General features: G+C 36.3%; 2 protein-coding genes across 7 annotated transcripts in view; both read left to right on the top strand.

The window, feature by feature from the left end:
• Positions 1–4,513, top strand: part of dlgap1a (discs, large (Drosophila) homolog-associated protein 1a) — a 124,565-nt gene extending 120,052 nt beyond the window's left edge. For 4 of the 6 annotated variants that reach the window (XM_055202060.2, XM_055202061.2, XM_055202057.2 and 1 more), the window contains 2 exons: positions 3,218–3,373; positions 3,939–4,513. In XM_055202060.2, coding sequence (XP_055058035.1) covers positions 3,218–3,373; positions 3,939–4,154 — 372 coding nt within the window. In that variant the 3' untranslated portion in view covers positions 4,155–4,513. Of the gene's footprint in view, positions 1–3,217; positions 3,374–3,733 lie in introns of all 6 variants that reach the window. The other 2 variants (XM_055202059.2, XM_055202063.2) reach the window with 2 other exon arrangements.
• Positions 4,514–13,327: 8,814 nt separating this feature from the next.
• On the top strand, positions 13,328–15,356 carry ptf1a (pancreas associated transcription factor 1a). Its single transcript, XM_055202056.2, has 2 exons — positions 13,328–14,600; positions 14,703–15,356. The coding sequence occupies exons 1-2, from the start codon at positions 14,003–14,005 to the stop codon at positions 14,903–14,905; spliced, it is 801 nt and encodes a 266-aa protein (XP_055058031.1). The 5' UTR covers positions 13,328–14,002; the 3' UTR covers positions 14,906–15,356.
• The last annotated feature ends 93 nt before the right edge of the window (positions 15,357–15,449 follow it).

The following is a 15,449-nucleotide window of genomic DNA, read 5'->3' as shown; positions in this document are numbered from 1 at the left end:
TAGATTTTGCAGTGTGCATAAGATGGACACTTCACTATCCCATGATGCCCCAGGAGCAGAGTTATGCAACAAAGAAGAAAGGCGAAAGCAGCGATGCGGGAATGACATGACATGATGACGACATATGTCACATGATGTAGCAGCATGGCAGATGTAGTACGTCTGAATCTCATTCATACTACCAGGATTCATACTATACAGTACCTACTGTTTTAACGCTAAGTAGGTACTTCATCTCATTCAGTACCTACTGTACAGTATGCGGTTTCGGACGCAGCCCTTCTTCTCACTGTCAGTCCAAATCTGATTTTGGTGCAAATCCGATTGGAATCCAATCACATTTAGAACGTGTGATCTAATCCATTTCAGGCTACATCCAGAGGTGGTTTGAAATCCGTTTCAAATCACATTTCCGGAAATCCATTTCAGTCTGACCGCTCTGATCAAATTTGTGTAGCTTTTTGGTTATGTCATGCTGTCGCATAAGGTAAACGCAACCCCAGCGTGATCTTTGGAACAGTCGATTTCTGACTAAATTATAGTGGTGTTTGGGAAAGTCCATGTATTGGGGAATATAGTTTCTACAACGCCTAACGTCGAGGCAGATTGTCGTGCCAACCAGGCTTGTGCACAATTCAGAATTGAATTGAGAATGACTCCTAAATTCCAATTCAATTCTTGAACTTGAATTGATGTCAAAAACAGGATCTAGAATTACAATTCGAATTTGAATTAAAGGAAGCAGAATTGCAATTCAATAAAAATTCAAAAAAATTCATATACATATTATACAGTAAGTGAAGTGTTAAAAATGAAGCTGTCAGTATATGTCAGATATGATTGCATTACATATTCTATAGATTATATCAATTTGAACTACTTGTACAGATTACATTAAAAGGAAATATTTTTCCCCAGCAATTAATGTTAAAAACTCTAGTCACATAACAAAAAATTAAGTTTGATTTTTTGTAATTGTAATTTTGTGGAACACGATGTAACATGACTTCATTTCCCAGAATGCTTTACTTTAACCAAGTATTTCAAATGGTTGTCAAACAATTAACTTTCCTAACACTGAATGTGAGATTCTTTCTGTGGAATTTATTTGAATTGCCATGAATTTAATTCCACTTCCTGTCATTCCAATTCAAATTCAACTTCCTGTAGGGCGGAGTCAATTCAATTCAAATTCCAATTCATGAATTGAATGGAGGCTAATTCTGAAATTCTGAATTGTGCACAAGCCTGGTGCCAACATAGAAACGGCAGAACGCTATAGGATACGGAGATTAGATCTGAACAGTTGTGATACACAATATGAACAGTGAGTCTGTCAAATCGGATATGCACCAAAATCGAATATGAACTAACAGTGTGAACAAAGTATAAGAGTCTAGCACCTTGACGAAGGCCTGTTTGGGCTGAAACGCATTGGTGTTTTTTTATATAGCCCTGTCTTAAAATAAAGGCTTTTTACCTTCATAACTATGTGAGTGCCTGGGTGTGGATTTTTTGCCTTCCATCAGGATCCACTTATAATGTTTGGAATATAATATTGTTCCCCTTTTGGAGCACCCGTAGGGCGTAGGTTTGCTCCTGGCATTGGTGGGGACATAAATAAAATGGTCGCATTGCAAAAACAAGACAAAGACAACTCAGTATGCTCTTTACTCAGTGACATCTGACTCGCCACCCCTGGTGCCATCCCAAATGTAATGTACTATAATAAACAATTCGTTATGTCCTAGAGCCTAATAAACAGTAACTGTTTAAGTCTTTGTCAAAAAAGAAAAGAAAATCACGTTGTAACATATATGAATCCATATTTACTTTATAACATTGAAGAATATGCAATTAATATTTAATTCTTAATTTAATTTTGCCCAAAAAATCCCAGTGTTGAAATAGGTATGTATATCATGCTGTTTCCTGAACAACGTTTATTAACGTTTCTGTAGTTCACATTAAATCTTCTTTTCATTAACAGACAGTTAATCAGTGTGAAAAAAATAGTTTAAGTTTAAAATGCAACCTTACATTATGTCTACATCTGTGCAAGTAATCACCACAGTGCAGTAATGTAAAGTATTCAGCAATCATAACATGAATTCATGTTTTTACCATGTTGGGGTTATTTTCTTTCATGGATTAGGGACCCCCTAAATACCCTTGCTACCCCATTTATAAAAGGTTGACACGCGTTTGCAACTCCTCAGGTTAACATGGGATTGTCGTGTATTGGTGAAACGAACACTGTCCTTGAATCATTATGTGACACAACTTAATTTAAAAAATTAGTCCTAAAAAATCTCATTACCGCAACAGTCAGAAAACATCAACACTGACATATTTTCAAAATGACATGACAAACCTGAAAGAACATAATTTGGAGATTCTGCACATGCATTTAAAATCAAAGTATTATGCTTCTATTAATTAAATTAACATTTAATAAGCATCTGTTGCGGTAATGATAATCAAAATGTTGTGTAAGCATTCTGACAAGACAATATTTCAAATTAACTGTAAAAAATGATCTTACCTGGTATCCATCTTGAAGTAACTGGTCCATGCGCTTGGTCACTCAAAATCAAACTTTATTAAAATTCTGTATGTGTGCTTAAACTGTTCTCAAAAAGTGTTGCGGAGGATGAGAACATCAGGCATGGACACATCATTTTCCTAATTTTTCTTCATTATTATTATACATGAATATTCAGTAAATATTTTTTCTGTCATCTAAAGTAGTCTAGCAAAACATCCATTTATTTTTTTTCTTAATATTTTTGTGTTAATTTGATTAAATTACAACATAACGCATGTTCAAACACAGCCGGACACATTGCGGTAATGAGAATTTCAGCAGAAAATGAGATAAAATTTACAATTATAAATTCTTATGTTGAAATCACACGTTGTGCAAGGTAGAACACAGTATTGTGTTAATTCTGATGCTTTTTAATGTTACAATATTACACATTTTAAAGCTAAAATCATTAGTGCCGTGGTGTTTCAATGGTTTTGTGAGAATCACCCAAGTAGACAAATGAAAGCTGACAAGCTCAAATCAAAATCCTCTTCAGCGTCCTTTCAATATTAACAAAAGTACTACACTGTCAATATCTGTCAAGGCCTAGCAGATGTAACAAGGCCATCAGTGTAATTCATCCCTCTTGCATTCTTGTTTTGTCTCCATTATCTATTTTGGCCTCAGCAGAACCCCAACGCTCACCCGCGGCCAGTGGCTCAAGATCTAGCAGGATTCTGGGATATGCTCCAGCTCTCCATTGAGAATATCAGCCTGAAGTTTGATGAGCTGCACCAGCTCAAAGCCAACAACTGGAGACCCCTCGATCCTCCAGAGAGAAAGGTACAACAAACTTGCAGAATCAGTTTGGTTCGACTCATGTAGACTTATAGAAGGGGTATTTTTTCATTCATTTGCATGATCTGTTGCTTCTATAGTGTCATGCATTCAGCAGTTGGGACCGTGCAACACCAAATTTCTCAAATCCACGTATAAGGAAGCCATCTTCACATTTTGCTTGCGTAAATCAGCTAAACGTTGCAAATCAGTCCCCTAACGTGTTGCTAATGCCTCCATGTGCCTTGTGTATCGTACTGCTGTTGTTTTCTGTCGTGCCGTAAAGCGAGACTGTGAATGTTTCTCTCAATCATTCTTAATTTCCTGACATCCTTTCCATGTTTGTTTTGTTTGTTTGTTCGACAGTGAGCTGTTTTCAGAAGTCATTCCATCTGGCACGCACCGCGGGGGCACCGGCCCCCAACCTCTCACCCCCGCCGGGCCGCTCTCTTACCGCACGCATTCGGCTAGCGCTCCTCTTTAGTGTGCTGTCTATGTGCAGGTGTGCCATATCGCGGCTCTTTCTCCGCCCGCCGCGGCGGCTAACTGACTATTTGTCGTCCCTGTTCAGGAGAGAAGGCTGCCTCCCCCAGTGCCAAAGAAACCCCCGAAAGGCCACCCTCCGCTGGCCAGGGACCGCTCGCTGGAAAGCACCGAGAAGCAGCGGCAGGAGGCTCGCAAACGCTTGATGGCGGCCAAGCGAGCCGCTTCTGTGCGGCAGAACTCGGCCACAGAGAGCGCGGACAGCATCGAGATCTATATACCCGAAGCCCAGACCAGACTATAAAACTGCCAGACGTACAAAAATTCTGAATGCTATCGTGAGCACAACGCATCTCATTGATATCTACAGTATTCGCCCAACCCTACAATCACCATGTTAGGAGCATCATACACCAGCACCATGATAGCACAGTAGTAGTAATTTGAAAAATGACACCTTACATTACTACAGTAGATCATTCTCACTCTTAGTCACTTTATATACATTTTTTTTCCTTTTGCATTTGTAAACACACATAAACATATAAAATATATATATATATGCACACACTACATGCACATGTGTATACTGACCTCTAATAGAGCCATTGGTTGACCTCTGTCCACCATGTACATAAACATGTTTAAAGACACACACACACACACGAAACAAATGCGTATTCGCTCTGAATGACATGGACTGGGTGTTTGTAATATAATCTAATGATTTTCCCTTAAGGGTTAAAGGGGCGTTATAACAGGTGTAATGTTTCACTTCACCACAGTCTTTCCCATTTGTCTCTTTTTTTCTCTCTCTCTCTCTCTCACATGCTGTCTTAATCTGACAATTTGAAGTGATCATAGTGAATTATGTTCCTAGCCATGTGAAGTAGGTACTCTTCAGTAGAAAACGCTCTGTCAGTCCTTCTCAGTAGTGCCATCTAGCAAACACTGTATCATGTTCGCAGTATTATTATTATTATTATTGTTGGGGTTTATTTCTTCATAATTGGGAACGTATTACCACCTAACAGGGTATTTGAAGCTAAAAGCAATACGCATTTAAAATGACGATTCTTTTTTAAAGCCGAATGAAAAGATGCCTTCATTATCCTGTAGCCTGTTAGGTTTCGCTTCATTCTGACGCTTAGTAGTGTAAACTCTTATTGACGGCCACTCTTATTTTAAAATCTCTACTCGTATGTGGCACATTATATTCTTTAGTGCATAATATACAAATAAACCTACTTACCAATTTTTATAACACAGAATTGGGGCCTTTTGTGGATTTTTACGTAGACGAGTTGTGGAATGAGGTGACACTAAACGGGGAATTGTAATCAAATGCAAGCTTTTCATCATTGATCACGAGATTATGTCTTTCCAGTAGCAATTCAGTGACTTAATTTAATGTGTTTAAATACTGTGTTGGGGCACAGGGGGAGGTTTTTTCGTTTGTTTATTTATTTATTTATTGCTGGGTTGTGACTCTGAGAGGACCATTTGACTCTGCCTGATCAATGGTGTCAGGTGAGCTAGCGTTAAACTCTCAGGAAAAGACAGAGATGTAGTGAGTGCAGCAAAATCAGGGTCTCCCAGTGGTGATGTTTTATGCGTGTTTTAAAGAATGTATGTATCGGTAGGTATGCGTGGTTTGTGTGTATGTGAGTCTGTTTGCATACTGTACGTGTGTGTGGGTCTATAGAAGTGCTTCCTAATTTCATTGGTAAACACACTTTAAGTTTAGTAGCCTCATGAACTTGTGTACAGTATCAAAGCCCCTCGTTCTTCATTTTAATCTATATTGTTTGTACAAAACAGCAACGATGAGGATGTTCCTGTTAGCATGCAGACACAATATGAGTCCTATAGATATATTTGATTTATATTATTTATTTATTTATTTATTTGTCGAACTATTTGGGATTTATTTTATACAGTTTTGATTCTGTTTAGTGATCTGTCACGCCACCCTCATAATTGTGAATATGTTGTACTGTATGTATAAACAATATATGTGCATACGTACGATGAACAAAGAATAAATTCCTGAAACTTTTTTGTCTTTAAATGTATGAGGATTCAACCACTCTCAACTACTTTCGCTACTTTTTTGATCACGCTTTTACAACTTCAATGTTTCCTTCAGAGTTTGTTTGCTTTTTTAATGTTTTCACTAATATTGTCCAGGGAAATATTAATTCTTTGAAATGTGTCAACATGTACAGTACTGTGCAAAAGTCTTGGGCCACCACCTTGTTGTTTTAGAAGTTTTAATGTCCATCCATATTTATTTTTCAGTCTATTTTATTAAGATACAAACAGAAAAGGAAATATGTACAAAAAATAAAACATTACATTTTCAGGACTAAATGTCTTCTTTAGGCATCATCGATGTGTGACCTCTCTTGGCACTATACACACATTTTGAGGGTTTTTGAGCGGAATGAAGTAAAAAGACTAATTTCTTTAAAATGAGGATTTAATTTCATTTAGGTTTAAGAGATCCTGCAGTTTCCTGCTATTGCTCAAGTGGAAGGGGAGTTTACTCTTAAAACTTAACAAATCAGTTTACATTTTATACAGTTTTTAATACTATATACAAATTTCCTGTATTTTCTGGATGTATTCTATTAAAGAAATTGAGAAACAATCACTATAACATTGCAAAAACAACAAATCTAATTCTGGCATGGTGGCCTAAGACTTTGGCACAGTACTGTTGTCACAGTGGAAACCTGCTGTTAACAACACTTGCTTAAAAAACAACATTTAAACAGGAAACCAATTATGAAATACAAAACTATGTGAGCATAAATTAAAAAGTAGCATAGTCGTTACCAGGATTGCTTCCGTTGTTTAAAATAAATTCATTATATTTTTCTTATCCCTGTAATACTGCAGTACTCTAATCCAACGCTAGGCGTCTCTGATGATCCAGCCTCACAACACAGTTGTGTCTCGTGTGCACCTTGACCACCTCCCATACAGGATTTGTATATTGAGTGTCCCAATATTTTCTGACTTTATTGTGTAAACTATGTAAAAGATATAATCTATCCAAGAATGTAATGATGTTTAAAAATATATTATAAAATGTAAAATGATTAGGTTTACAGAAGTAGATCGTACGATATCTTAGAATGTATCTGGAAAAAATATGAAACTGGAGTTAAGATAAAATTGGAGATATTTAAAATTAAATATGCAATTGTTAAATTAATTTAACTTTCTGACATAGTAGTAAAGGGTCGCACACCAAATGCAAAGTTACCAGCATTACTGACAGCAACGCTGCAGTTCATGACCAGTATCAGTAAACACTGCAGTAATAGGCTACTGTGCAAAAGTCTTAGGCCAGCATGCCAGAATTAGATTTGTTGTTTTTGCAATGTTGTATTGATCATATATAATTGCTTCTCAGTCTCTTTAATCGAATACATCCAGAAAATACAGGAAATGTGTAGTATTAAAAACAGTATAAAAGTATAAGCTGAGGTGTCAAGTATTTGGGGTAAACTCTCCTTCCACTTGAGCAATAGCAGGAAACTGTAAGATCTCTTAAACCTAAATAAAATTAAATCCTAATTTCTAATTTTAAAGAAATTAGTCTTTTTACTTCATTCTGCTCAAAAACGCTCAAGATGTGTTTAGTGCCAAGACACAGACGATGCCTAAACACAGATGATGCCTAAAGAAGACATTTAGTACTGAAATTTTTATTTTTTGTACATATTTCCTGTATTTTCTGTTTGTATCTTAATAAAATAGATTTGGATGGACATTAAAGCGTGCAACAACAAGTCTGGTGGTGGTGGCTTAAGACTTTGGCACAGTATCTTTAACGCAATTTATAAATCTTATAAATAATCTTATAAACTGTTTGTGTTGCGCAAGGTTGGAAAATACAGACAGTTAAAAACGCAATGTGTTGCTCTGAGGTAGACTATTGATACAAAAGAGTGTATTACATCCAAGGTATATTGGTACCAAATATTTGTATTTATTTGGGATTTTAAAGGGTACTACCCCAACGAAAGCTTTCTAAACGTGTAGTATGACCTGTCATGCACAAGAATCAACAATATAAATACATTAATGTTGCATTGCACATCTGTGCCTGACACCTGCTGCTCTGCCTCCACTGTCCCGCTAAGGTTTATCATGATAAACTTATCATTAAATCACTTTCAACATCCTTGAAATTCAGTTATGACAGTCCCTGCAGATGGACATAATACATAATACCTTGGAATTTTCCAAATATGATAAGTGAAAAAGGAAAAAGACCAATCAATGTCTATATTACCAAGGCGCCTGATAAGGAGAAACATTTAACAACCCCCGCGTTCCCCTTTGCCAAAGGTTTATTTGCTGGACGCCACTGAGGAGAAACACCTCACTAATCTCAAACAGCCTGCGGGCAACCATATTTTCAGATTAACACAGTGACAGGACAAATCAATTAGTCTAGGATGTAGTGAATCAATAATCTTCCTTAATCTCATAGAGGATAAACGTAATCATATAACTATAACAGTTTTATAGGTGCTCTTTACGCATTTGAGAGGATTATTTCAGAATCAAAACGCTTAATTATTTGGGTTTTAAACCACATTCCCTAGTCCACAAAAACGAATATGTTGCTGTTAATGCTTAAAATATAGTACAGTATTAAAATGTTCTTAATCAAATATATATATATATATACATATTCGATTTAGTGGATGCTGAATCAGATATATTGTGATATTATACGAATAAATCTCCCTTGACTTATAAATTGCGAAACAATATATTATCCTGGGGCGTGCACACTTTATTTGTTGTGGATACAGGAATCTCCGCACACCCCACGATTACCCATCTAATTTGTCTGGCAAGCTGGAGGACGGGCGCTCAGTGCGCTGTTGCTGCTCCTGTTGCTCTGGCGCATGTGGCTGGATTCCCAGGGATCCCCAGTGTTCTGCAGCTTGCGCTTCTGACAATCTATGACCCTTCAAAGAGGCCGTGAAAACGCAAGGCTCCTGTCGTCAATGGTTGTCTACCAGTCATTCTTTTTGAAAACCAGGTCAATAAATGTAAGTGTATCAACAATGAAAGCCACTTGACAGGCGCATCGACAAAGTGTGGTGCCTTTTATCGTTTTATATTATCCACACGCACGAGGACCAATAGTACTGACATTGTGTGGCTATTGTCTCAACAATTGTTGGCCATTTGTTGTTGAAGTCCGGAATAGATTTTTTTAAAGTGGTTTTGCCAATAGGAGCCCAGTCAAAAATCATGTCCTCCAAAACATTTAACAGGCACACCTTAGATCTCTCAAACTCATTTTGCTTTGTTAAGTAGCCCAATTATTGTCGTTGATTGATTCACTTAATCTCCCGTTATCTAATCCTTTAACTAATCCTTTTTGAGATTAGAGATTACGGATTACAAGCAGTTATCCACTATGAGGAATTAAATTAAAATTATTTTCGTTGATCCATAAATAACTTTTATATATACAAATATTTTTTTCTTTATTTGGTCCTCAAATGATTTCTAAAACGATACACTCTAAAAATGTTTAGTTTACTGTTTGTTTTTTATTGTGTAATTATTATTCTTAATGCACCATTATGGTTATTTTTTCCCTAATAATCTGTTTAATATTTCATGCTTACGTCACTTCTTCCTCCTTTAGCCTGTACTACTGGCCTCGTGAACTGTAATGCACCATGACCTTCGAAATAAGACGTCTCATTTATAATGCTCATCGTTGTAACGTCTGTTCAGAAAATCCATGTGTTGCTATTCCCATGCCTGCTCAAGGTCTGCACGGGCCGCGGCCTTAGAGATATGTGACATTGCTTAATTGATAGCGCAAAGGTGACGGTCACGGTTCTGTCTGTGCTTAATTGGTGAATGACTCGCTTTGCTGAACAACCGGTGGGTGCTCAGGTGCCGCGCCACAGTGGACTACAGGTGCAACATTAGAAGAGTTCCTGCAGTTTATGCACTTAAACGTGAACTATGTGTCTTTAAGTAAGTTTCGTTCAGTGACCTATGAATAATTGTATTATCATTTAATTGGCGATAATCATGCACATCTTGAACCGGACCAAAGATCATATTTTCTCAGAAGTCTGCACCATTCCGCATCCTAGTAATAAACTTGTTTAATAGCGCTTCTCTTACAAAAAAAAAAAACACATTTATCAACATTTCTTTTTTTTTATATTGTAATGCGTGTTTTAGCATACAAGCTGTACGCCTGCTCTCTTCATTCACTGCCGGCAGTGGGTCTCTTTGAGCGCAGAGCGCGCAAGTGGTGCGTTTCCCACGAATTGTCCCTCGCGTTGCAGCTTGCAGCAGGGTGCAACAACCATACACTCACCAGACCCTTTCTCCCATTTACTAACAAAGTGACCCCCTCCATCTTTATTTGAATAGCGGAGAATAAGGGTTGTTTATGGGCTCCAACCAGTTAGCATCTCAGGTACCAGCATAATTTGTTGTGAGGTGTCTTACAAACCTCCCCATTGGCGACCACTGTGAGGCACACTGCTTTTAATACCAGTACCAGCCCCCTACATAATAAAACCATACCCGCTGCCTGTCGTTTTTTCACTGGTGTATATTAATTCTTGTTTGTTATTCAAGGACTTGTTTAATGGTGTGTTGTGTTAAAACAAATACTTTTGCTTTAAATGTAACAAAACTCTTTTTGTTATATCAGTTAGAGATACAAAACTGTATTTAATTATATAACAGTATTTGATCCTTTATTTAAAATTTTCAGGAAAAACATTATATATTAATATAAAAAATAATAATGAGATATTAGTGACTAATAATAAATATTAATACAACTAATAGACAACATTAAAAATAAAAAATAAATATTAAACATAAATGTATATACTTAAATTCAAATTTATTTGTGTTTTACTATTTTAAATGTAGGTTAGTAGTTTTAAAAATAAGTTCTTTAATCCTGCCTGTGAAAACCCATCTAAAGTATTTTTCTAGTTTACGGATTTCTACAAAAAATTAATATGTAAAGTAATGAACATTCTGTAAAAATATCTTGATATCTTGATATCCAACGATTAAAATTAAAGTGAAAATGTATGATTGAAACAAACTTTAATGCTCCTAATATCATAAATTATAAGACTTCAGCCTGGATTTTTTTCAATGGACAGTTTGTTGTTCTGTCAAATTTGCTGTCAAATCACAAATATGGTCACATGTACAACAAATGTGCAACTATAGCGAATGTTCTATTATTTTAGTAATAATGAAACTGCTTAAAACAAGAACAAATTGCGGACTCTTTCCAGGCCAAAATGTTTATAGACAAAACATGAATAGCCCAAGTCACCGAGTCTTCATTAAATATTTTCCTCCAGTTGTAAAACCATTTATTAGAAATAACAGCAATACATTAGTTCTAATAGGCTATGTTGAATTTCAAATTCACGGTTAAACGATTAATTGACTCTTTAATTGATTTAATTGAAAACGTAGAAAAAATCTTATGTAACTAAACATCACATCATTTATTTCCATTACGTCATTTATTTATTTATTTATTTTTTCAAAATAATCTTGGCTTTCATTTTGTTTTGGTTTTGTTTATTTATTTTACAAAGGTGTGTCATCTTCTGTAGATAACGTATTACCACAGACAATCATTTAAGGCGACTATGGGATGTTCTCATTGAAAGCATTGAAACGCCTCCGCTTTACCACTAAAGTTCTCGCCTTTTTTTCTTGCGATTGTTTCCTGAACAGGCGAGTGTCCACTGCTCCGATACAAACGTGCGGACAGGCACCCTAAAGCCGTGATTGATGAGAGACCTATTCTTTACCCTTTCTGCCTCTTAAATGACAGCGCCTTTCACTGACATCACTCATACACAAATGTTTGTGCTGTATTGTATGGATCTCGTGGCCAGCCAATGGGGCTTTAACATAGCTGCATGTCTTGATAATTAAGAGCCCGAAGAAAGGGGCTGCGCCGCACGCGAATGGTGGGCAATGAATGGAATACATGGTTACCTGCTTTAAGAGGAGCCTCAAGGTGACAGGGTCAACAGTACCCACGTCCCTGACCCCTTAATTACATGTGATAACTGTGCACTTTATACATTTGTTGTTAATTGTAGAAAGACAAACGGGTAGACAATACCAACATTTTGCAGTCATTAAGACCGAGAGTGCGTGTCTCCTATAACGTCAATGCTTGTTCAACATCTGGGAACCTGGGGAGTTACACTCTAAAAAATGATGTGTTGGATTTACTTAAAATATATATGCACCATTTTTGCATCACACTTTTTAAGTATTCCCAACTTTGATAGTTTTACTTAAAATTTACAAGAAAACCTGTGTTTTATTTACTTAAATTTTTAAGTAAAGAATGATGATGAACTCAAATATTTAAGTTCATATAACACATATTTTCTTGTTTATTTTAAGTAAAATTATTCCAAGTTGGGATTACTTAAAATATATATGCACCATTTTTGCATCACACTTTTTAAGTAAATCCAACACATATTTTAGAGTGAAGTTGGAGCAATTTAGTATACACAGAAAGGTATACATAATTTAGTGTACATAGAAAGGTCTCCTGAACAAAGTTTTTGTCTGACTTAGCTCTTGCTTGAATCAGAGACCTTTTTGCTGTGAGGAAACTATGATGCGCGCTAACCCACTGTGTTGCCCTCTACACTGAGCACACACTTCTCAATCATGGTAACAATGAACAAACATAATTTTTTCAAAATAACTCTAAATACAACATATAACTAACATTAACAACATATCAACATAAATAAACCCAGCAAACATTAAAACAGTCATCTTTTTTAGTAAATATTAACCAAAGAAGTGAACATGTCGCAATGCATGCTGGGAACTATTCACACCATTGTTTTTTTTTAATTGCTTGTTCAGATTACTAAATTTGGCAAGTTGGGTAAACAAATTGGACAAAAACTTAAAACTCCAGTCAACAAATGATATTTGTTAGCAGGATGATTATGCTTATTTCATTCAGTGAACACAAATTAATGAACTGATGCCCTTCAACAAGAAAAACTTTGTTTTTTGTTAAAAGAACATTTTGAAGTTGGATTTTTTACAGGGCTTGTGCTTCACAAAATGGCTACGACAGATGTCATAATTTTTGGCTGGAAAGGCATCATGGGAAATCACGTGGCTCTATAGTTACTTAAAAGATTATGCTAGATTTACTTAATTTTGATGCAATTGTTATAGTAGTTAGCATTACTTATGTTTTTTCATTTTATTTTTGGATACATTTAAGTTCACCTGGTAACTTAAATTTTTGTGTTACACATACTAAATATGGTAAGTAGAGGTTGAAAAGTTATAAATACTAAGTTTTTTGTGTTTAATCCAATTACTTTCATAAGTTATGGTTGTTCAGCCAACGAATCGTTTTTTAGAGTGTACCTAATTCACACATGAAAGTGAAAATTTGTAGAAAATTATGAATGTAGCAATATACACTGTGTGTTTATGTTTATATTGGTATTATATATAAGATGTAAGTGATGTGCTCCTGTAGCTGACCATTGCGTTAGCAGCACAAACAGTCATGGGTTCGATCCCTTGAACACACATAATGAAAAAAAAATGTATGCCTTGTAATGCATTGTAAAATGCTATGGGTAAAAAACGTCTGCCAAATGCATTACATGTAAATAGTGACATATAGCCTACCTTCTGTGGTCAATTAAAAAATATCCTCCTCCACAACATCTTTATTACCATTTTAATCTGGTCACATATTGTGATGATTTTTCTGATAAAGTTGTCAAAATAGGCAGCCCCGATGGCTTTGTCGACAGTCTAGACCATATCCTGTCAATGTTTTGGGCTTAGGGGGCGTGTACTAGGGGATGGCCTGTAAAGATGCCCTACACTAAGGTGTGCTGCCTCCGCTGCAGGCGCTGGGGGATGCTTCGTGCTGATTGGTTGGCGCTTACGGTCAATGGCACGCGACTATGGATGTAGTTATAAGAGTCCTCGCGTGCCGCCTTTCAAACTGAACCAACTCTTGAGCATCAAGAGGAAAGATCGAAGAGTCGGAGATTGTTGTTACTGGGCAACACCAACGCATTACCAAAAATGGACACTGTGTTGGATCCATTCACGGGCTTAGATTCCTTCTCCTCCCCTTATTTTGACGACGATGACTTCTTCACGGACCAGTCGTCGAGAGACCACTTGGACACGGACGAATTTCTGGACGAGGATGTCGATTTTTTCACAAATCAAATTCAAGAGTATTACAAGGACAGTCGGATATCACAGGACGGAGATTATTGTGATGTTGGCAACTTCTCGTTTTCCTCCTCTTCCTCGACTTTCTCATACGGATGCGCTGACAGCACGTCGGAGCTCTCCCCTCACAGAGGAGACGGTTCCTTATTGAAGAGGCGAAGGCGCATGAGGTCCGAAGTGGAGATGCAACAGTTGCGCCAAGCTGCCAACGTCCGGGAAAGACGGAGGATGCAATCCATTAACGATGCTTTTGAGGGATTGAGATCTCACATCCCTACTTTACCATACGAGAAGAGACTTTCAAAAGTTGACACGTTACGGCTTGCTATCGGCTATATTAATTTCCTTGCAGAACTTGTACAGTCCGACATGCCAATTCGGAACCCGAATAGTGACACTTTAAACCAGCCTAAAAAAGTCATAATTTGCCACAGAGGAACAAGTATGTATATTATTATTATTATTATTATTATTATTATTATTATTATTATTATTAATGTTATTATTATAATGTCAATAAAACAAATCTCATCTGCTTTCCTAGGATCTCCATCTCCAAATGATCCTGACTACGGGTTGCCTCCTCTCGCCGGCCACTCTCTTTCATGGACTGATGAGAAGCAGTTAAAAGATCAGAACATCATCAGAACAGCCAAAGTCTGGACACCAGAAGACCCAAGAAAGTTGCACTTGAAATCATCCATTAACAATATAGAGAATGAACCCCCCTTTAATTTTATGCCATAGAGAGCAGTGCCATTATTGTGCTATAATAGCATATTTTTGCATACCCGTTGTGTACAACTAAAATTGTATGGATATATGCCATTATTTCTATTTTTCTTTGTAATATATTACTGTGACTTTTTCTGTACTTCAGCTCTTCAGTCTGAATTGAACATAAGGCCACTGGCAATCATTGTATGTCAAATATATTTAATTGTTTTAATTATGCTGTAATATATTTTTTAATTTAAAAAGTCTGATTTTTTTTGTCAAACAAAACATATTTTTTTTACAAACCAAACGCGGAAAAATCGTATATATTTATACTGATGACTTAATAAACTTGTCTAATGACTTGCTTTCATGTGGTTGCGTCTTTCACTGTGTAATGGGTATAATATATAAACAATTTCTAAAACCCAAAATCATTATTGCTTTTGTTACAGCTAGACATCAATTAATTGACTAATCATTTAGCTTATAACTTAAGTAGTGGTTTGGATGTGGTTTAAAAGGCTGCGTTACAAAAAAAAATATACTACTTATATAGTATAGCCTACAGTAT

The sequence above is a fragment of the Misgurnus anguillicaudatus genome, chromosome 2 (genome assembly GCF_027580225.2).
Source record: "Misgurnus anguillicaudatus chromosome 2, ASM2758022v2, whole genome shotgun sequence".
In the NCBI taxonomy this organism is placed as follows: Eukaryota; Metazoa; Chordata; class Actinopteri; order Cypriniformes; family Cobitidae; genus Misgurnus; species Misgurnus anguillicaudatus.
Note: the sequence above shows the minus strand (reverse complement) of the source record. Positions and strands in the feature narration are given on the sequence as shown.